The sequence below is a fragment of the Macrotis lagotis genome, chromosome X (genome assembly GCF_037893015.1).
Source record: "Macrotis lagotis isolate mMagLag1 chromosome X, bilby.v1.9.chrom.fasta, whole genome shotgun sequence".
Classification (NCBI taxonomy): domain Eukaryota; kingdom Metazoa; phylum Chordata; class Mammalia; order Peramelemorphia; family Peramelidae; genus Macrotis; species Macrotis lagotis.
This window is the reverse complement of record NC_133666.1, coordinates 310,388,359-310,405,878: the sequence shown is the minus strand read 5'-3', so window position 1 is coordinate 310,405,878 and position 17,520 is coordinate 310,388,359. Positions and strand designations below refer to the sequence as shown.

Genomic DNA, 17,520 nt, shown 5'->3' with positions numbered 1-17,520 from the left:
AGTGAACAAATCTGAACCAGTCCTGCTCCAAAGATCTGGTCTTTTGTAATGAAACAGCAAGAGGAACAATAAAATATCGGATAAATAGAAACTGTTGTTTTATTGTCAGCTTTGTTGTTTACTTCAAGTGCAAACTTGGCCAGCTAAGCTACACATTCCAATAAGGACTGAAGTGATGGCTTCTGCTGATTTCTCCACTTCTGGTTCTCCATTTTTTTGTTTCATCACTGAAGTTCATCCAAACAATAAAAGTAACACAATTGCAATTGAATTTACTATTATCAATGGCACTGCAAAACAAACAAAAACAATTATTTGTTAATATAAACAAAAGATGTTTGGAAAATAAGAAGGAATATTCTTCAATGAATAATGACTGTACATGTAAATAATCTGGAGGAAATAAAAGTTAATTAACATCCCCTAGTATATGGAACTCAAAAATTTTGCACTAAATGTTAGATTTAACATTTCAATACTTAAGTTCTGCCCACTAGACATCAAAACTAAAATAATTCCAAAGGTCCTGGCTTGCAACATATTTAAATCTGGAGCTTGTAAGCTTTTTTTTCTCATAGTTTTCAACAGAACTAAAGGACTGCAAATTTCTATGCCTCTAAACTGGCTCTAAAAACTTTTAAAAGGCAAGAATATTAATTGCTAAATTTTGGCCTAAGTCTGAAAAAGCATAGCTTACTTACATTAAACTTCTTCTAAGACAAGAAAAAAAAACAGCTAAATAAACAATATTTATTTTTAAATAGCACTTGTTTATAAAGCAGAATCCTCACAAAAATCTTAAAAGCTAGGTAATGCAATATTTTTACTTTAAAGATGAGGAAATTGTCTCTAAAACATAAAGTGACTTGCCCAATGATTTTGTGACAAAACAAGGAGCTGATACTAAATACTTCTCAGATTGTAATACAAAAGACTCCACTATAAAAAGGAAGCAAGAGTCTATCATATAAAGAAAGAAGTCTATGCTCCTCAAATCAAAACAAAGAATTAATACTTTATAGGGCAGGGTATAATAAAATAGTTAAACTGTTTCTTCTCCTTACCTCTCATAACTGTTCGTACTGATCGAATAAGGTTCATTAGCTGTGATTTAATTCCTGGCTCCTCTCCAAATCCTCCAATTCCCTGGTCTGTTCCCCAGCCAACTGCATAATACAAAGATGATTAGCGATGTTAAAATTTATTATACACTCACCTTTCTACATTAGCAATGAAGCCATTCATCTTGAAAAGGTTAATTCAAGCTACAGTTAAAGATTTCAAACTATCAGAAAGTCAGATTACCTCTTAGATAAAACAACAATAGTTAAATATTTTAGGTCAAATATCTTTTGTTTCTGATGAAAGCAAAACAGACATAAAAACAATTCATTTATAATGCAATTTTTAATTTTAAAAGCAAGTTTCAAACTGAAATATCCAATGCTATTCAATTCATAGAAGCAATAATATGACACATTATCCTATCTTTAAAAGAAACAAAGAACTTTTATTTCTTATATCAAAACTACAGTCAAATCGAATTAGGAGGTTGAATAATTACTCAGCTAGTTTGGAACAATAACAAACAATTTTTATATATAATTGGAGCTAAGGGCAAGTTTTGTTGTCTGTTCTACATGAAGGATTACTGTGTTGACCTGGACTTAATCTAGTTATAACTTTAAGTAGCATTTTTCCATCTCATAATAATAATAATAACAATAACAATAATAATGATGATGATGTCACTCTTTGAGTTAAAATCTGTGAATTTATATTCCAGCAAAATCTGGTCAGCTGCTTTCCCTCATTCTTTCCAAATGATCTTTCCATTTTCTCTATTTTCTTTTACATATCTTCATGGGCAGGTAAGTAGTGTAGTGGATAAAGCCCTAGGTCTGGAGTCAGAAGACCTGAGTTCAAATCCAGCTCTAGATACTTACTGTGTGACCCTGGACATGTCACTTAACCATGGTGGCTTCAAGTTTCCTCATAAGTAAAATGACTTGGAGAAAGAAATGTCAAATCACCTCAATATTGCTGTCCAAAAAAACCTCAAATGATGTCACAAAGAGTTAGACAAGACTGAAAAGACTCAAAAATATATGACAGATCTTTTGCTTTTATTTAAATTCTATTTTTTAAAAAAAATCTTGTTTTGAATATCTTTCTAATGATCTTTATTTTCTTTCCTTTAATTTCAATTTTCTTTCCTTGTCCTGTGTGTACACACACACACAAATAAAATTTGCCATGAATTGCAAAATATTATATAGAAATACTCAAATAATTCCCTAGTATTTATAATCAGTTTTACCAAGAATTGCTAAGCCCTCATTCCTCCCTCCTAAAATCAGTTTAAATTTTTGCAGCCAATTAGAAATTGTTTATGTAAGGTTTTTTGTTATTGTTTTTGTTATTTATGCCTTCCTTCTTCTTAAGATTGACCAAGAAAACCCTTTTCTTCCATAAGACTTTTTTCTCTTTCACGAGAATCTAGACAGTTATGTCTAGAAGTAGAGGACTTACATCAACAGAATGTTTGACACCTGCTATAATCATGTGTAGACAAAGCATAGCCATAGATTAAAATTTTATTCAGCTAGCATTTCTTTATTAAGTGTCTACCATATGGTAGACATTGTGTTAAGCACTGGGGATTCAAAGACAGGGTAAACTGGAGATAATCTTAGACGTAAGATACTAAAATCAAGGAGGATCGTGAAAGGTTTTTGGGTTGTTACTTTTTTTTGTTTTCCTTTTGCAAAAGGTGGGACTTTAGTGAAGGCTTGAAGGTATCTCAGGAAGTGAGGAGTCTTGAGATGAGAGGGGAGAACATTTCAGGTATGGAAACAGTCAGTGAAAATGCCAGAGCCTCCAAGTGAGTCATGTATTATATGTAAGGAACATAAAGGAGGCCAGTGTGATTAGACTGCAGACTATGTGAAAGGAAGCAAAGTACAAGAAGACTGGACAAGTAGGGTCAGGTTAGGAAGGACTTTAAAAGTCAATCAAAGGATTTTCTGTTTGGTCTAGAGTCACTGAACTTTACAAAATAAGTGGGGAAATTGGCCTGAGAAAGGGATGATGATCATCAGAACTGGAATTTAGCAGGGTTACTTTGGTAGCTGAATGGAAGATGAACTAGAGAGGGAGACAGGGAGACCAACCAGTATACTATTGTAATAGTACACTTGTGAGGTGATAAAAGTCTATGTTAATCGTTTCAGAGGAGACAAAGGGACATATAACAGAGATGACAGAAAGGTAGAAACAACACTACTGTAATATTTTGAATATTGGGAGTGGGGGGGAGGGAAAGAGAGGTTGAAAGTGAGAAATAAAGGATGATACTTGGTTGTGAGCCTAGGTTACTGAGAAAATAATTGAAGACTTTACAGTAATAGGGAAGTTAGGAGAAAGAGAGGGTTTCGTGGGGAAAATAATGAGTTCAGTTTTGGACACAGATTTAAGATAGCTATGTGAATCCAATTTGGGAAATCCAAATGTCAGTTTAATTTAAACTCTACAGTTCAACCCATAGACCTATGGATCTACAATATTTTGAGTACTAAAATAGTTCTATGACGTTAGTGGTTTGGAAGTTCCCTCCAACCCTGAGGAGCAATTCATCCAAGCCCACCCATCCTGTTCAATTCTTGTCCATGTCCTCCCATAAGTTAAGCACAGGAGATTCATCCAACAGGTTTTTTCCTGATATCTGGATGGTACCAGTAGAACATTCTGGCTATCCATCTGTCATCCCTTTCCCTCTACAAATAAACAGTCAATCTTCTCTTCTTTTCACATAATTCCTTGATGATCTCTTACACTACTCCAGTTCCTTGAACTTCCTCATTGATTCTGTTATAAACCACTCACATTCACCATGTACCTCTGGAATTATTCTAGACATTTTAGAACCCTGTATTGTTTGAAATGGAAGAGAAGATACTACTTGAATAGACTTAAATTCTTCTTCTAAACCTCTCCTCTGCTGCCTCACTGTGGTGTGAAAGTGATAACGAGTTCCTGAAGGTTATCCCAAGCACAGAGCAAATTCTGGAAGCTCCTACCAAGTTGGAAAGGCAGGCCCAGTAATGGACTACATTATGTCTGTCTTCTCAGGACTAGTCTGAGTCTGTTCAGTACCAAAATGAATGTAGAATGATGAAAAATTTTGCCCTTTTAACTCCTTAAAAATATTTTAAAGATAATATCTCATTAATGGTGCAAAATCTCTTTTTGCTCCTGATAAAATATCATTAATAATAATATTTTAGTGAAAATAAAGTGATTGAATAGGCTTCTTTTTAAAATCTTAGTTTAATATTCTGTGAAAAGCAATTTAAAGGTTTTGTTTACTAAATTTAGTTTTTGTAAAAAATAAGTTTATTGTTTTCTTTTTCTTATATTACCATAATTATCACAAGTACCCTCTCCCTCCTAGAAACCCAACTTATGCTATGTATTATTTTTTTTATTAAGGAAAAAAGTCAGCACAACTGACTGATCCACTAAAATGTCCAAAAGCAGGTACAATGTGTAACATCTGTGGACCTCCTACATCCACAAAGAGTAGATTAGAGGTGTCCTCTCATATCTCTTCATTCAAGCACATTTACTTTTGAATTTGTTTTGGAGGGGTGTCATTCTTTCCATTTACATTGATATACTTATTGTATATCTTAGTTTTTTGGCTCTATCACAATTTGTTTAGCTATTCCCCCATTGATGGGCATCTACTTTGTTTCCAATTCTTAGCTATCACAAAAGTGCTATCAAAAATCTTGTAGAGTATAAAGGGACTTTCTCTTTATTGATGGGGTATAATTAATAGATCAAAGAGTATGGGCATTTTAGTCATTTTATTTACATAATTTCAAATTACTTTCTAAAATGGTTACAGCATTTCACAACTCCCCCAACAATGTATTAGTGAACTTATCTTTTTTTTTTAAGGTTTTTTTTTGCAAGGCAAACGGGGTTAAGTAGCTTGCCCAAGGCCACACAACTGGGTAATTATTAAGTGTCTGAGACCGGATTTGAACCCAGGTACTCCTGACTCCAGGGCTGGTGCTCTATCCAATGCGCCAGCCCCTGTGAACTTATCTTTTCACAATCTCTCCAACACTGACAGATGCTATTTTTACCAATTTGCAGAGTGTAAAGTGAAACCTAAGTGTTGTTTTGATTCACATTTATTCCTGTTATCATTAGTGATTTGGAATACTTTGAAGTTCTTCTTTCGAGAACTGTTTGTTCATATTCTTTTACCATTTATCTATAGGGGAAGCTCCATTAACCCTACAAAGCCATGGAGGATTTATGATACGTTTAAATGAAAAATGAACTATGGTCACAAAAATCCTAAGATGAAACAGTATTTAAACTCAATAGATAGCAAAAACAAAGGCTCAGTTTCTTTTTTTCTTTTTTTTAGTTTTTTTTGCAAGGTAAATGGGGTTAAGTGGCTTGCCCAAGGCCACACAGCTAGGTAATTTATTAGGTGTCTGAGACCAGATTTGAACCCAGGTACTCCCGACTCCAGGGCCGGTGCTCTATCCACTGTGCCACCTAGCGGCCCCTAAAGCCTCAGTTTCAATCTACAACAGTCCTAGATCACAGGTTGCTATTGTTTCTGTTCAATACATAACTTCAGACTGCTATCAGCCCTGGATCTGAGACTTGTGTTCCATTTGTCTCAGTTCAGTCAGTTCCTAATGTATTGGTAGTCTCACTCAGGTCTTAGAGTGAGTGATAGGGCTTCAAATTCATTCCTCTCCCTGCTCTTTGTTCAGCTTTGTTCAGAGACTCAGTTCCCTCGCTAGAATGTTCTATGTGAGCCCTCTTGGGCTAAACTTCCTCCCAAATGTCTCCAGGCTTCTAGCTACTATATATACAGTGTTACCACCACAACATAATCTATGAGTAAAAACTAGGCTGTTTTTAGCCAGCACAAGATGCTACAATTTTAAAGTTCAGGTCAGTTAAGAAGACTATTACAGTATGGGCTTCCTGTTAGTTTTTTAATACAAAAAATTACTTTGCTCTTGGCAGAAGAGTATACTGCCACCCAATCATTCCAGTCATCCTTGATCCACTACAACCCACATTGCTCTAGGGAAAGTTACTGTTAATTAATCAACTTCTAACCTAAGTCAACCACCTTTTTTTTCCAGTTCTTATTTTACTTGACTTTGTTTCAGCATCTGATGCTGGTAGCCAACCAAAAGTTCTTGAAACTTTTTCCTTTCTAGGTTTCTATTTTCAAGTTGGAACAACTAGCCTGGTTCTGCTCCAATCATTTTTTCTGTCTTTTTTTCTTATTTTTTTCTTTATTCTTGTGACCCCGTAGATGTTTCTTAGGACCTTGTCCTTAATATTCTGCTTTCTTCCCTAATCTACTTAATTCCTTGGAGTATTCATTCATCCTTATGATTTCTTTACAAATGATTACCACATCTCAATCTCCTTGGCTTTTAACCCATTCCTTTATTCAGCAAGAATGTACTAAGTGCTTAATCTGTGGAAAGAACAGTTCTAAGTTCTTGAGTTACAAGGGATACATACATTAGAGGACCCTATTTTCAAGAAACTTTCAATTTAGTTGGGAGTGCAAGGGAGACTAAGGTCCTTACAGAAGGAGTTTAAGAAGGTTGCCTTGAGGCAACCATGGCCTGAGTCTTGATGTGAAGGATTTCAATAAAGTAGAAGGGATTCCATTAAAGGAATAGTTAACAACCAATAAATAAGCATTCATTAAGTGCCAAAAAGATAGCTTGAAGAATGAGGGTCAGGATCATTTATTCCTCATTCTATAGGCAATGATGACTCACTGAAAGTTATTAAATTAATTAGTGAACTGATTAGAGAGGTTTATTGGAAGATAATTTGGGCAGAGATGCAGTAAGCATTAAAATACTGTTGACTTAATGTGGTATGAAGAAAGATTTAGAAATATGTACTGGAGAAGAGTTAGCCTGAAGACTAAAAGGCCATTTAGAAGGTTAATCAATAGTCTATATAAGAATTAAAATGGTTGAAGTGGATTTGAGTGGATAGAATGTATATGGAAGATACTATAGAGGTAGAAATTACAGAACTTGATGACTGGCAAATGACTGGACTTGCAGTTGAATCTCAGTCACTGAGATATGAGCTGGGGCATTCAGAAGATTGTAGTGTCATCAACAAGAATAGAGAAATGAGAGTTTGTGGGGTTTTTTTCTCCAGGTGGAAGGAAAATGGTGAATTTAATATTGAATATGTTAAGTTTGGTTTGATAAGAGGTCACACCAAGGTAGAGTGCAATTCATCAGGCAGATAGAAATATGAATGTGGACTTAGAATTTTGGAAAAAGTATGAGAGTGGGGCGGCTAGGTGGCATAGTGGATAAAGCACCAGCCCTGGAGTCAGGAGTACCTGGGTTCAAATCCGGCCTCAGACACTTAATAATGACCTAGCTGTGTGGCCTTGAGCAAGCCACTTAACCCAATTTGCCTTGCAAAAACCTAAAAAAAAAGTCTGAGAGTGAAATGAAAGGCTTGGGAGTCCATTACACAATCATCAATAGTAAATATTATTAAGCACTAGTTGTTAGCTGAGAGCACTGGTCAGGGCAAGAGGAAATACCAAGTTTAAGCATCTTCATAAAGGGAACAGCTGAAAGTTTGGTACTTGATGAGAATCTATGGAGAAGGTAGTTAAGGAAAAAGCCGTAGGAAGTACTTAAGACAGAAGAAGAGGTCAGAAACCAGAGTAAAAATGGTCAAAGAGGCAGGAGGAACCAAGAAGATTAGTACAACATCAAAGTGGCAGAGAAGAGAGGATTCAGAATGGAGGGGTGGTCCACAGTGACAAAAGCCAGTGAGACATGAAAGATGATTAAAGAGAAGTCAAGATATAGGTTAAGTTACAGGTTATCTTTAGAGATCTTTTGCTGAATAGAGTTGTGTAGGAGAAGTTAGATTACAAAGTATTGAGTAATCAGCAAGGAAGAGAGTGAAAGGGCTGAGGGTGTGGCAGGGTCAAGGTGAGGGCTTTTTTAAAGACATGAGAATATTTGTAGGTGGAGGAGAAGGAGGCAGTAGAAAGGTTGAAGATGTCAGAAGAAAAAAGGATAGTTTATATTTTACACTTTAGTATGCAAGGGAGAGTGATAGGACCCATACCTGTGATTTCAAGTGGAATGGGAAACTCCTTCAATACCTCTCAAACTTAAGAGTCTTAGAACCTCAAACTGCCTAGAGCACTAAGGCCAGCCTTCCATATTGAAAAGCAATGGTCTCCCAGCCTCAAGTCTCTCCACATTCCAATGTATCCTCTACTAGGTGCCAAACCAAGTCAATCCCTCCTCAACAAATTTAAACATAAACAAGCATCAAATTTAAGTTCCTATATTCTGCATTTAAAGTTCTTGATAACCAGGCCCTCCTGGCCCTTCCAAGGTTTCATGATTCGCTACACTACCATCTAGCTTCCTTAGGACTGATATTCCTTTCACAAGATACTCTACCCTCACCTTCCTTCTTCACCCTCTCCAGTGCCACTGTCCTGGCTCCCCTGGAAGAGTCAGCTCAAATCTTATCTTCTGAAAGTACTTTCTACAACATAAAGATTATCAGACTGCCTTGGGGTGGGGGGGAAGGGAAGGTGGGGGAAAATGTGTAAAATTCAAAACCTTACAAAAAATGATTAGGTAGAAACTACTATTGTATATAATTGGGAAACAAATATCTACATAATTTTAAAAAGCACTTCCTAGCTATTCTTTATATATTTTGATGTACCTTGTTCTCCACCTGCCCTCTTCCCCCTTCCAATTATAACATACTCCTTAAGGACAGGCAATGTTTTTTCTTGTCTTGTATGTACAGTGCTTAGTATAGTGCCAGGCACATAGGAAGAACATAAATATGTGTGTGCGCTCGCGCGCGAGAATAGGAGCCATGTCTTATACACCAAGGATGCCTAAGTGTAGAAAACACAGTAGGCATCCAAAAAATGTTCATGGAATAATTTCAGAATTTTCCCAAATAAAATATCCTTAATTAATACAAATTGCACAGCAATAGTGCTAGCCATCATGTAACACATTAACAATGGGAACCCACTAACTATGGGAAGAAATTTTAGTCTTGGTGATATCTTGCAAAACCAATGCCAAGTAAAGTGCCAAGCATATATTCAAAAATAATAATAAATGTATTAAGAATCTAGGCACATAGGGGCGGCTAGGTGGTGCAGTGGATTCAGCATTGGCCCTGCAGTCAGGAGTACCTGAGTTCAAATCTGGTCTCAGACACTTAATAATTACCTAGCTGTGTGGCCTTGGGCAAGCCACTTAACCCCATTGCCTTGCAAAAAACTAAAACAAAAAAAGAATCTAGGCACAAAAAAATAAAAAAAAAGAATCTAGGCACATCATGAATCAACCAATAAACATTTTTACTGAGCCTGAACTATGTACAATGCACTACTCCTCATTTATTTGTCCCTTATCAGAAGCCAAAGGAAGAGAGATAAGGTATATGGAAAAGAGAGAAAAGGAAGAAAAGGAGTGTTGGGTAGGGATAGCAGATAGGAATTGGGACAAGTACTATATTTACGGCAAATTCAAATTATCCTACTGTGTAAACTTAAGATTGAAGAGGGGATGTCAAAAAGGGTGTTAGATTCCATAATAAAAAAAATAATAATTATAATAAACATAAGATATACACAGGCTAATGATCCTCCATTCTAAAAAAAAAAAAATCTGGAAATGCATTTAAAAATAGTCCAGTTCCAATTTCAGGCAGAGATGGGGAAGCTGGCATTTATGCCAGTACCTCTGACATTCCTTTTTTTCGTTATTTCTTAGCACAATGCCTGGCACATGGTGGGTACTTAATAAATATTTATTGTTTGAAAGACATCCAAACACAATTAACAAGCATTATTAAGCCCCTACTGCATGCATTTATGTGTGTTTAGTGTTCAAGTCACTCTTGGGATACTAGCCGCATCATGGCTTGCCAAGGTGACTTTGCCAGTCACCTCTCCTCAGTGAGCCTCAGTTTTCTCCTCTATACAAGAGCCGGACTAGGTCTCTTCCAGTTTTTTTTTTTTAAATCTAGGATCCTCCATCTTTAACTCCAAATTCAATTTTCTTTCCCCTCCATTAGTGTGTACACGCTAGAGACAGCAAATGAAAGAATGGGTAGGCAAAGGATTTTGAAAACATCATCTCCTCACCATTATTTCCAGTAGATACCACTCCTGCCTATTCATGGACATCCCCATTCCGTGTCTCACTTATATATTCACAAGTGTTTGGGTGACACATATTCCCTACGTAAAAATACATTTTCGACAAGTTATTTCCACGAGTGCATTTTCTACACACACGAGGCCCATGCAGACACCCACGTAAGAGGCACGCAGACGTGCGTCGTTCAGCCGACTGTGGGGGAAGAGCCCGGGCCGCGCCGCCACCCCCACACGCCCTCTCCCGCGGTGTGCACGGAGTGGGCGCGGTCCTGCCGGGGCTGCAGCCCCGCCCGCCCGCCCGCCCGCCCGGCGCCCCGCGCGGGCCCGGCCGCACTCACTGTTCTTGAGGAAGCGCTCCTCGTGCAGCACGGCGATGGCGTTGACGCAGAGCAGGGCGGCCTGCAGCAGCGAGTACAGGGTGAAGGCCATGGCCGCAGCCCCGCCGGCCGCCCCGCAGCCCCGCCAGCTCCCGACGCCCCTCCTAGGAGACGTGGCGCCGACGCCGTCGCCGCGGCCGCGCCCCGGACGGGAGCCCGCAGGGCCCAAAGCTAGGGCTCCGCCGCGCGCCGGCCCGGCCCCGCCCCCCCGACGCACGCGCGGGGGCGGGAGGAGGCGGGGTGGCCGGAAGCGGAACTGCCCCGAGGCCGCCCTTGAAGGCTCCGGGACCGGAAGCGGTGCCGAGGGCCGGGAGGGCGCCGGGGAGGGGACTCCCGAGGGAGTCACGGGAATCTGACCTCAACGTAGCCGGAAGCGACTGGGCGCCCTCCGAGCCGGCCCTGCCACGTGGCGGGCGAGGAGGCGAGGTGGCGGCAGCGCGGCCCCCCAGGGAGCCGTGCCCGGCGGGGACACGCGGCACTTTTGAGGCTTGTTTAAAAAGAAGGTGCCCTCCTCCGTGATAACTGGCCGGAGCCCCCGGTGGGCAGGGAGGCTTGCACCACGGATGCCTCACCTTGGCACTTCCGGAGGCCTTGGCGGGCTCTTGGCCCTCAAGTCTTCCACAATGAAAATGAACACTGCTTTTCATGGTCCGTGACAACGGGCAGCAGCAGGACCCCGCCGAGAGTTCCGGCTTTGGATGCCCACCTTCCCCCCCCAACCCGAAGGGGCTAGGCCACAGGGTCTCCGCAAGACCACAGTATGGGCAAGGCTTCATCCTCACCCATTTCCAGGAATTCCTCCGACTCGGACCCATGAAAATCTGGCCCCAGATTAGGGCCCTTTAGATACTTTTCATTCCTTTGCTTTACCCCTTTTCGGTGTTTGTACTTGTTTAAGTACCAATTTGCACTTAAAGCCAGGCATCATGGATGACGGAGATGTGAACAAGCGAAGATATAGTTATTTGTATTTGTTCTCCCTCATTAACTTTCCTTGAAGTCATTGTCTCCTTGTATCTCCAGAATTTGCTACTGTACCTATAGTAGGTGCTTAATAAATGATTGCTGACTGACTGGACTTCCCTTCCCAACTAATCATCTTTTGTAATACTTTTCTTCCTTCATTTGTTTGTTTGTTAATTGTTTTTGCAAGGCAAATATGGTTAAGTGGCTTGCCCAAGGCCACACAGCTAGGTAATTATTAAGTGTCTGAGGCTGTCCACTGCACCACCTAGCTGCCCCTTAGGCTGTGGTTTTTGAAAACTGCAAATTTGATTGTTCATCATCACATATATGTAGGGGTCAGAGAGATTTCCAAGATGCTGGGGATACAAATACGAGATCAAGACAGTCCCTGCCTTCAAGGAATTTATAATCTGAGTGTACACATGTTTCACAGATAAGGAAATATATGCACAAGAGTACAAAGTGAGTATAAGATGAATAGGGGAGGCCCTCTTAAGTATTTCTTTTTGAAGGGAGAATGGGATTCCAAGAGGGAAAGTGAGAAGAGAAAGTATATGTGAATATTATTTAATGGAAAAAATAATATAAATTAAAAAGTACACAGCAGAAAACAAGAAAATCTAGGAGAAAGCATAGAAACTGGGTTCTTTGAAAATTGTGTTGAATTTATTACATAGGATTTTGTGAAATGGAAATTTATTGTTAGAAAACATAATTTATAACTTAATTTACATAATTTATTGTTATAAACATTGTTATATAACAAGTTAAATTCGTGTTCTGTTGTGTACTTGGAAATGTTCTCTTTTTTTGTTTTGTATTTAAGTTCAAATAAACACAATTTTTAAAAAATATTTAGTGTGCTCTGTGACTTAGGTTCAAATATGCCAGAAACACTTTTATTGAATGTATATCAAATCCATTTCTAATTTGGAGAGGAAAAAGGTATATAAACTGTCATCATCTCCCATGACTTCTGTTATGATTTTCTAACTCAAGAAGATATAAGCTACCAATTGCAAGAATCTTGCCTGAGGAAAAGATCAGAATATATTAAAATTTTGTTAAAAAAATATGTTTTAAGAAGTTTTGGGTTGGGTGGCTAGGTGGCCTAGTGGATAAAGCATGGGCCCTGGAATCAGAAGTACTTGGGAGTGTCTCAGACACTTAATAATTACCTAGCTGTATGGCCTTGAGCAAGCCACTTAAGCCCGTTTGCCTTACAAAAACCTAAAAAAAAAGTTTTGGGTTAACATTCCAGAGCTTTTTGAATCCTTTCTGGATCACTTTCTTTTTAAGAGTTTCTTCCTGTGGTCAATAGCTTAACCTTGAATTTCTTTTCTTTTTTGTTTTTGTTTTTTGCAAGACAATAGATTTAAATGATTTGCCCAAGGTCACACAACTAAGTTAAGAATTAAGTATCTGAGGTTGGATTTGAACTCAGGTCCTCCTGACTCCAGGGCAGTGCTCTATTCTGAATGATGAAGAGGCAATCCACATCACCTGAACAAGAGTTAGGTTCTTTTCACTTTCCTAAACAGTAAGGTTTGGAAAGTGTTTTAGGCTGGAGAAATAATATTTCTAAAAAAAAGAGTTAAAAAAATTCTTCATTGGAGAGAGAGATACAAAGTTGTGGAGGCAGGAAATGGAATATTGTGTGTTTGGAACAGCACATAAATCAATCTGATTAAAAGGTTGAGCAATGGAAGGGAGCAGGTATAATCGACATGGAAACACAGGCTTAGAGTCATTGCTGAAGGACTTTAAATGCCAGATAAGGCAGTTTGTTTTTTATCTTATAGGCAAAAGGGAGTAAATTTAGATGAAAGAATAATTTGCTCAACCTTTTGTTTTAGAAATTTCCTTTAGTCAGATGAGGAGGATGGATTAGAGGGGGGGAAGAGACTACATACAAGGAAACCAATTAGGAGACTCTTGAAATAGTCCAATCAATTAATCAATCAACAAAGCATTTATTGAGGACATGCACACACAAGCATGTATTGTGTCTCCTCAGTAGAAAATCAGCTCAGGAGTGTTTTATCATTGACTTCATATTTCCAGCAAATGCTACATAGGTACATATGTATATATATATAGATATATATCTATATACATCTATATCTATATACATATACATATGTATATATATATATAGATATATAGATATATATCTATATATATATACACATACACAGTATAACCATGTACAAAGTCATTTTTGGAGGGAAAGCCCTAACAGCTGGGAGAATCAAGAAAGACCTGAAATTGAGCTTCTTAGAAAACTAGGGGGTCTAAGAAGTAGAAGTGAAGAGGGAAGATACTTTTAAGAGTGGGGAGCGGACTAACAAAGGCAGACAGATGGAATATCATGGAAGAGAAACAGCAAGAAGTCTAGTTCAACTCTAACTTAAGAGTATGAAAGGGAGTAGAGTGCACTAAAACCGGAAAGATGGGTTGGAGCCAAATTGGAAAGTGCCTTTTAAATACTAACAAAGTTTATATTTCATGTCGAAGTAAGATGGAATCAATTGGAGTTTATTAAGCAGGGGAATGACATGGTCAAATGTGCTTTAGGAAAATTATTTTGGTTGCTGTGTAGATGATGAATTGGAGAGAGAAGAGATTTGAATCAGGAAGATCAATTATTAGCCTACTGTGAAAGTTCAGATGAGCTATCCAAAGGAAAAATGAATGGTATCTAAATGTAGATCAACGAATATTATTTTCATTTTTTTTTCATTTTTTTCTTTTAGTCTATTTCCTCTTTTACAACATAACCAAATGTGGAAATTTATTTTTCATGATTACACATATGTAGCTTATATCAAATTTCATTCCATCTTAAGGAAAGAGAGAGAAAAGGAGGGAAAGAGAAAATTTGGAACTCAGATTATTTTAAATAAATGTTAAAATTTGTCTTTACACATAATTGGAGAAAATAAAATACTATTAAAAATAGTATAGGTGAGGTAATGAATATCTGAGCAAGGGTGATAACTAGTAGAGAAGAAGATAGATATGGAAGATTTTGTGAATAACAGAACTAACAAGGCTAGCAATATCAGCCTGAGGGACTGCCAACACTCCCTAGTAGAGTCTGAACTAGATTAAAATGTAATTGGGAAATACTGAACAAAATAAATAAAAATATAATTGAACATTAGATAATGTTAATATTTGATTGGGTTTTTTTTAGGTTTAATATTTGGACTTTTAAGTCTATTTATGACCTGTAGAGACCCTTCGTATGGCTTCAAAGACTTAAGCTCCTATTTCCTATTTGAATTTGATGTAATGGATGAGACCTGGTAACTGATTGGTTATGAGGAGGGATGGAAAGTGAAGAGTTGAGGATAACTGTGAACTTGTGGGCCTGGGTGACCAGAAAAGGATGGTGATTTCTGAATAAAAATAGAGAAGTTCAGGAGAGGAATGAGTCTTAAGAAAAAGATAATGAGTTCTGTTTTAGAAGTTTTGAGTTTGAGAGGACATACTATTGGAATTTTCTAGTAGGCAGATGATGATTCAGATTTGGACCTCAGGAGAGTAGGATGGAATATATAAATCTTAAAAATCATCTGCAAAGAGAATTAGACCCCTGAGAGGTGAGGCCACCAAGGAGTAAGTATAGAAAGAAGAGAGAAACTGAGAATACCTATAGTTAGAGAATTTGAGATAGAAGATATTCTAGTGAAAGAGACTGAGGAACAGTCATTTAAGTAGGAAGAGACAACAATACCAGGAGAGAATATCTGGAATTAAGTCAACAGGGTCAAATGTTACAAAGAGTTCAGGAAGGACAAGTATTGAGAAATAGTTCCTATACCTGAAAGTTAAGAGATCTTGGGTAACTTTGGAGAGAGCAGTTTCATTTGACTACATGAAGTCAGATTGCAAAAGGTGGGGAAGTGAATGAGAGGAGAGAATGTTAATAACAATGAGTAGATACCTTTTTTGGTAGGAGGTTGGCTATTTAAAGTAGGAGAAAGATAATTGGCAATCACTTGAGAGGATTGTAGTTCCTTTGGAGGTCTTTTAAGGAGTGAAGAGAAAGCAAGGATGGAACCAGTAGATAGGGAAAGAGTAAAATGATGGAAGGACTGAATTATGGTTATTATGGTGTGAATAGAGAGAAGGGAACAGATGTGAGACATGTTTAAAGGGGTAAAATTGACAAGATTTGAGATTGGGTTGGACATGAGAGTGAAAAGAGATGAACCACCACAGTGACTGGAAGGGTAATAATGACCTTTACAGAAAGGGAAATTCAGAGGAAAGGTTAGTTTAAAGGGATAAATAATGAGTTCACTTATTAGCCTTGCAAGTGAGCTTTGAAGGACATTATTCCATTTGGTTATGAAAATTCTGATACGTTTATTAAAAACAAACATATGTCTTTACTTCAAAGTGTGCTACGCATGTTTCCTTCTGCATCACAATACAATATTTGATCTGTAAAGGCGATACCAATGCCTTTTTACTTCTATAAACTTTAATGGAATTTAACAAAACTGGATTTTAATTCCAAGGTTATTCATTCAAATTTGTTTTCTGCTTAGGAAAGCAATTTCTCTTTGTGTCTCTGTGGGTCATTTGCAATCAACCAGCAATGCTATAATGAGATAAAGAGTCATGTTTCAAAGAACACTAAGGGTCAACAGCAGGCATTTTCTGATAGCCACAATCAATCAAAGCCATTTCCCGTCCTCTATCCCCCTTGGACTCAACTAGGAAGAAAAACTTCAATACCCTCTTTAGAAAACTAATGTTCAGAAACACTGCATTAAAATACAGTTTTTTTCTTCTAATTGTTTCAAACAAGTTCCATCAGTCATAGCTTCATATTTTAACCTCATAATGAAGACAAATATTGGTAAAAGGGACAGGGCTATAAGGTTCACATGCAACTGACATGACTTTTATCTCAGCAAGATCTACAGTAGCATCTCAGTGACCACACAAGTCTCCTCTTTGAGTCATTGTATTGTGGTGGTCAAAAAACAGACAAAGTTGTTGACATTAAGGAGGAAAAGATATTTTGTTCTGTTATTAGGAGGTTACTTTTCACTTCATTATATTCCTGTGGTCTCCTTTGAATTGAGTAGTCTGTCATCATCAAGGTTTGTTGTAGACCACGTTATTGACAAAGATGACATTGGCTGGAAAGGTATTTTTAAGTTATTTTTATTCTATTCAATTATGAAACATTTATTTTTTTCCTCTTAGATCTCCCTTTATACACTTGAAAAAATAAATAAAAATCAAACATTTTTGACAAGGAAGCATAACCAAGTAAAATAAATTCCCATATTGGCTATGCTCAAAAATGTGTACATCATTCTGATTATTAGTTCATTATCTCTGTCAGGAGGTGAGTAGCATTTTTCATTGTCAATTGAATACTCTTGAAATATGGTTGATCAATCTATTGGTCAGAGGTCTTAAGTCTTACAAAAAAATTTTCACATTTTGCAATGTTGATAGTAAAGTATAAATTATTTTCCTGATTCTACTTATTTAACTCTTCATCAGGTCATAAAAATCTTCCATAACTGCTCTAAGACCATCTATTTCTATATTTGTTTTTATGTTTCTCTTCTCCCATGTTTATATTTCAGGGTTTCAATCCAGCTCTGGTTTTATCTTTTTTTTTTTTCATCTTAAATTTATTTTTTTATTCTCATTTTGTACAAATGTTTTTTTACATTAATAAAATATTCTTGTTTACAAGTAAACTAAATACCCCTTCTCCCCCATGAATATTGATAAACTTGTTTGGGCGAAAAAAGTAAAGGGGAGAGGAAAAAAATTAAAATAAAAAATAATAATAGTAATAATTGTAGGTATGGCCAGGTGGCCCAATGGATGAAGCAACAGCCCTGGAGCCAAGAGCACCCGAGTCCACATCCAGCCTCG

The 17,520-nt window shown here is 37.5% G+C and overlaps 1 protein-coding gene across 1 annotated transcript; it reads right to left on the bottom strand.

The window, feature by feature from the left end:
• Positions 1-76: 76 nt before the first annotated feature.
• IER3IP1 (immediate early response 3 interacting protein 1) lies at positions 77-10,796 on the bottom strand. Its single transcript, XM_074206981.1, has 3 exons — positions 10,597-10,796; positions 1,065-1,166; positions 77-290 (listed from the first exon to the last, which is right to left on the bottom strand). The coding sequence occupies exons 1-3, from the start codon at positions 10,685-10,687 to the stop codon at positions 235-237; spliced, it is 249 nt and encodes an 82-aa protein (XP_074063082.1). The 5' UTR covers positions 10,688-10,796; the 3' UTR covers positions 77-234.
• Between the last annotated feature and the right edge of the window lie 6,724 nt (positions 10,797-17,520).

Bases quoted from the DNA above. Each gene is read 5' to 3' on its own strand.
- IER3IP1 (XM_074206981.1), bottom strand. From the start codon at position 10,687: ATGGCCTTCACCCTGTACTCGCTGCTGCAGGCCGCCCTGCTCTGCGTC. The intron at 1,167-10,596 runs GTGAGTGCGGCC...TGTATTATGCAG, and splicing joins GGAGCGCTTCCTCAAGAACA to TTGGCTGGGGAACAGACCAG. The intron at 291-1,064 runs GTAAGGAGAAGA...TTTGTTTTGCAG, and splicing joins AGTACGAACAGTTATGAGAG to TGCCATTGATAATAGTAAAT.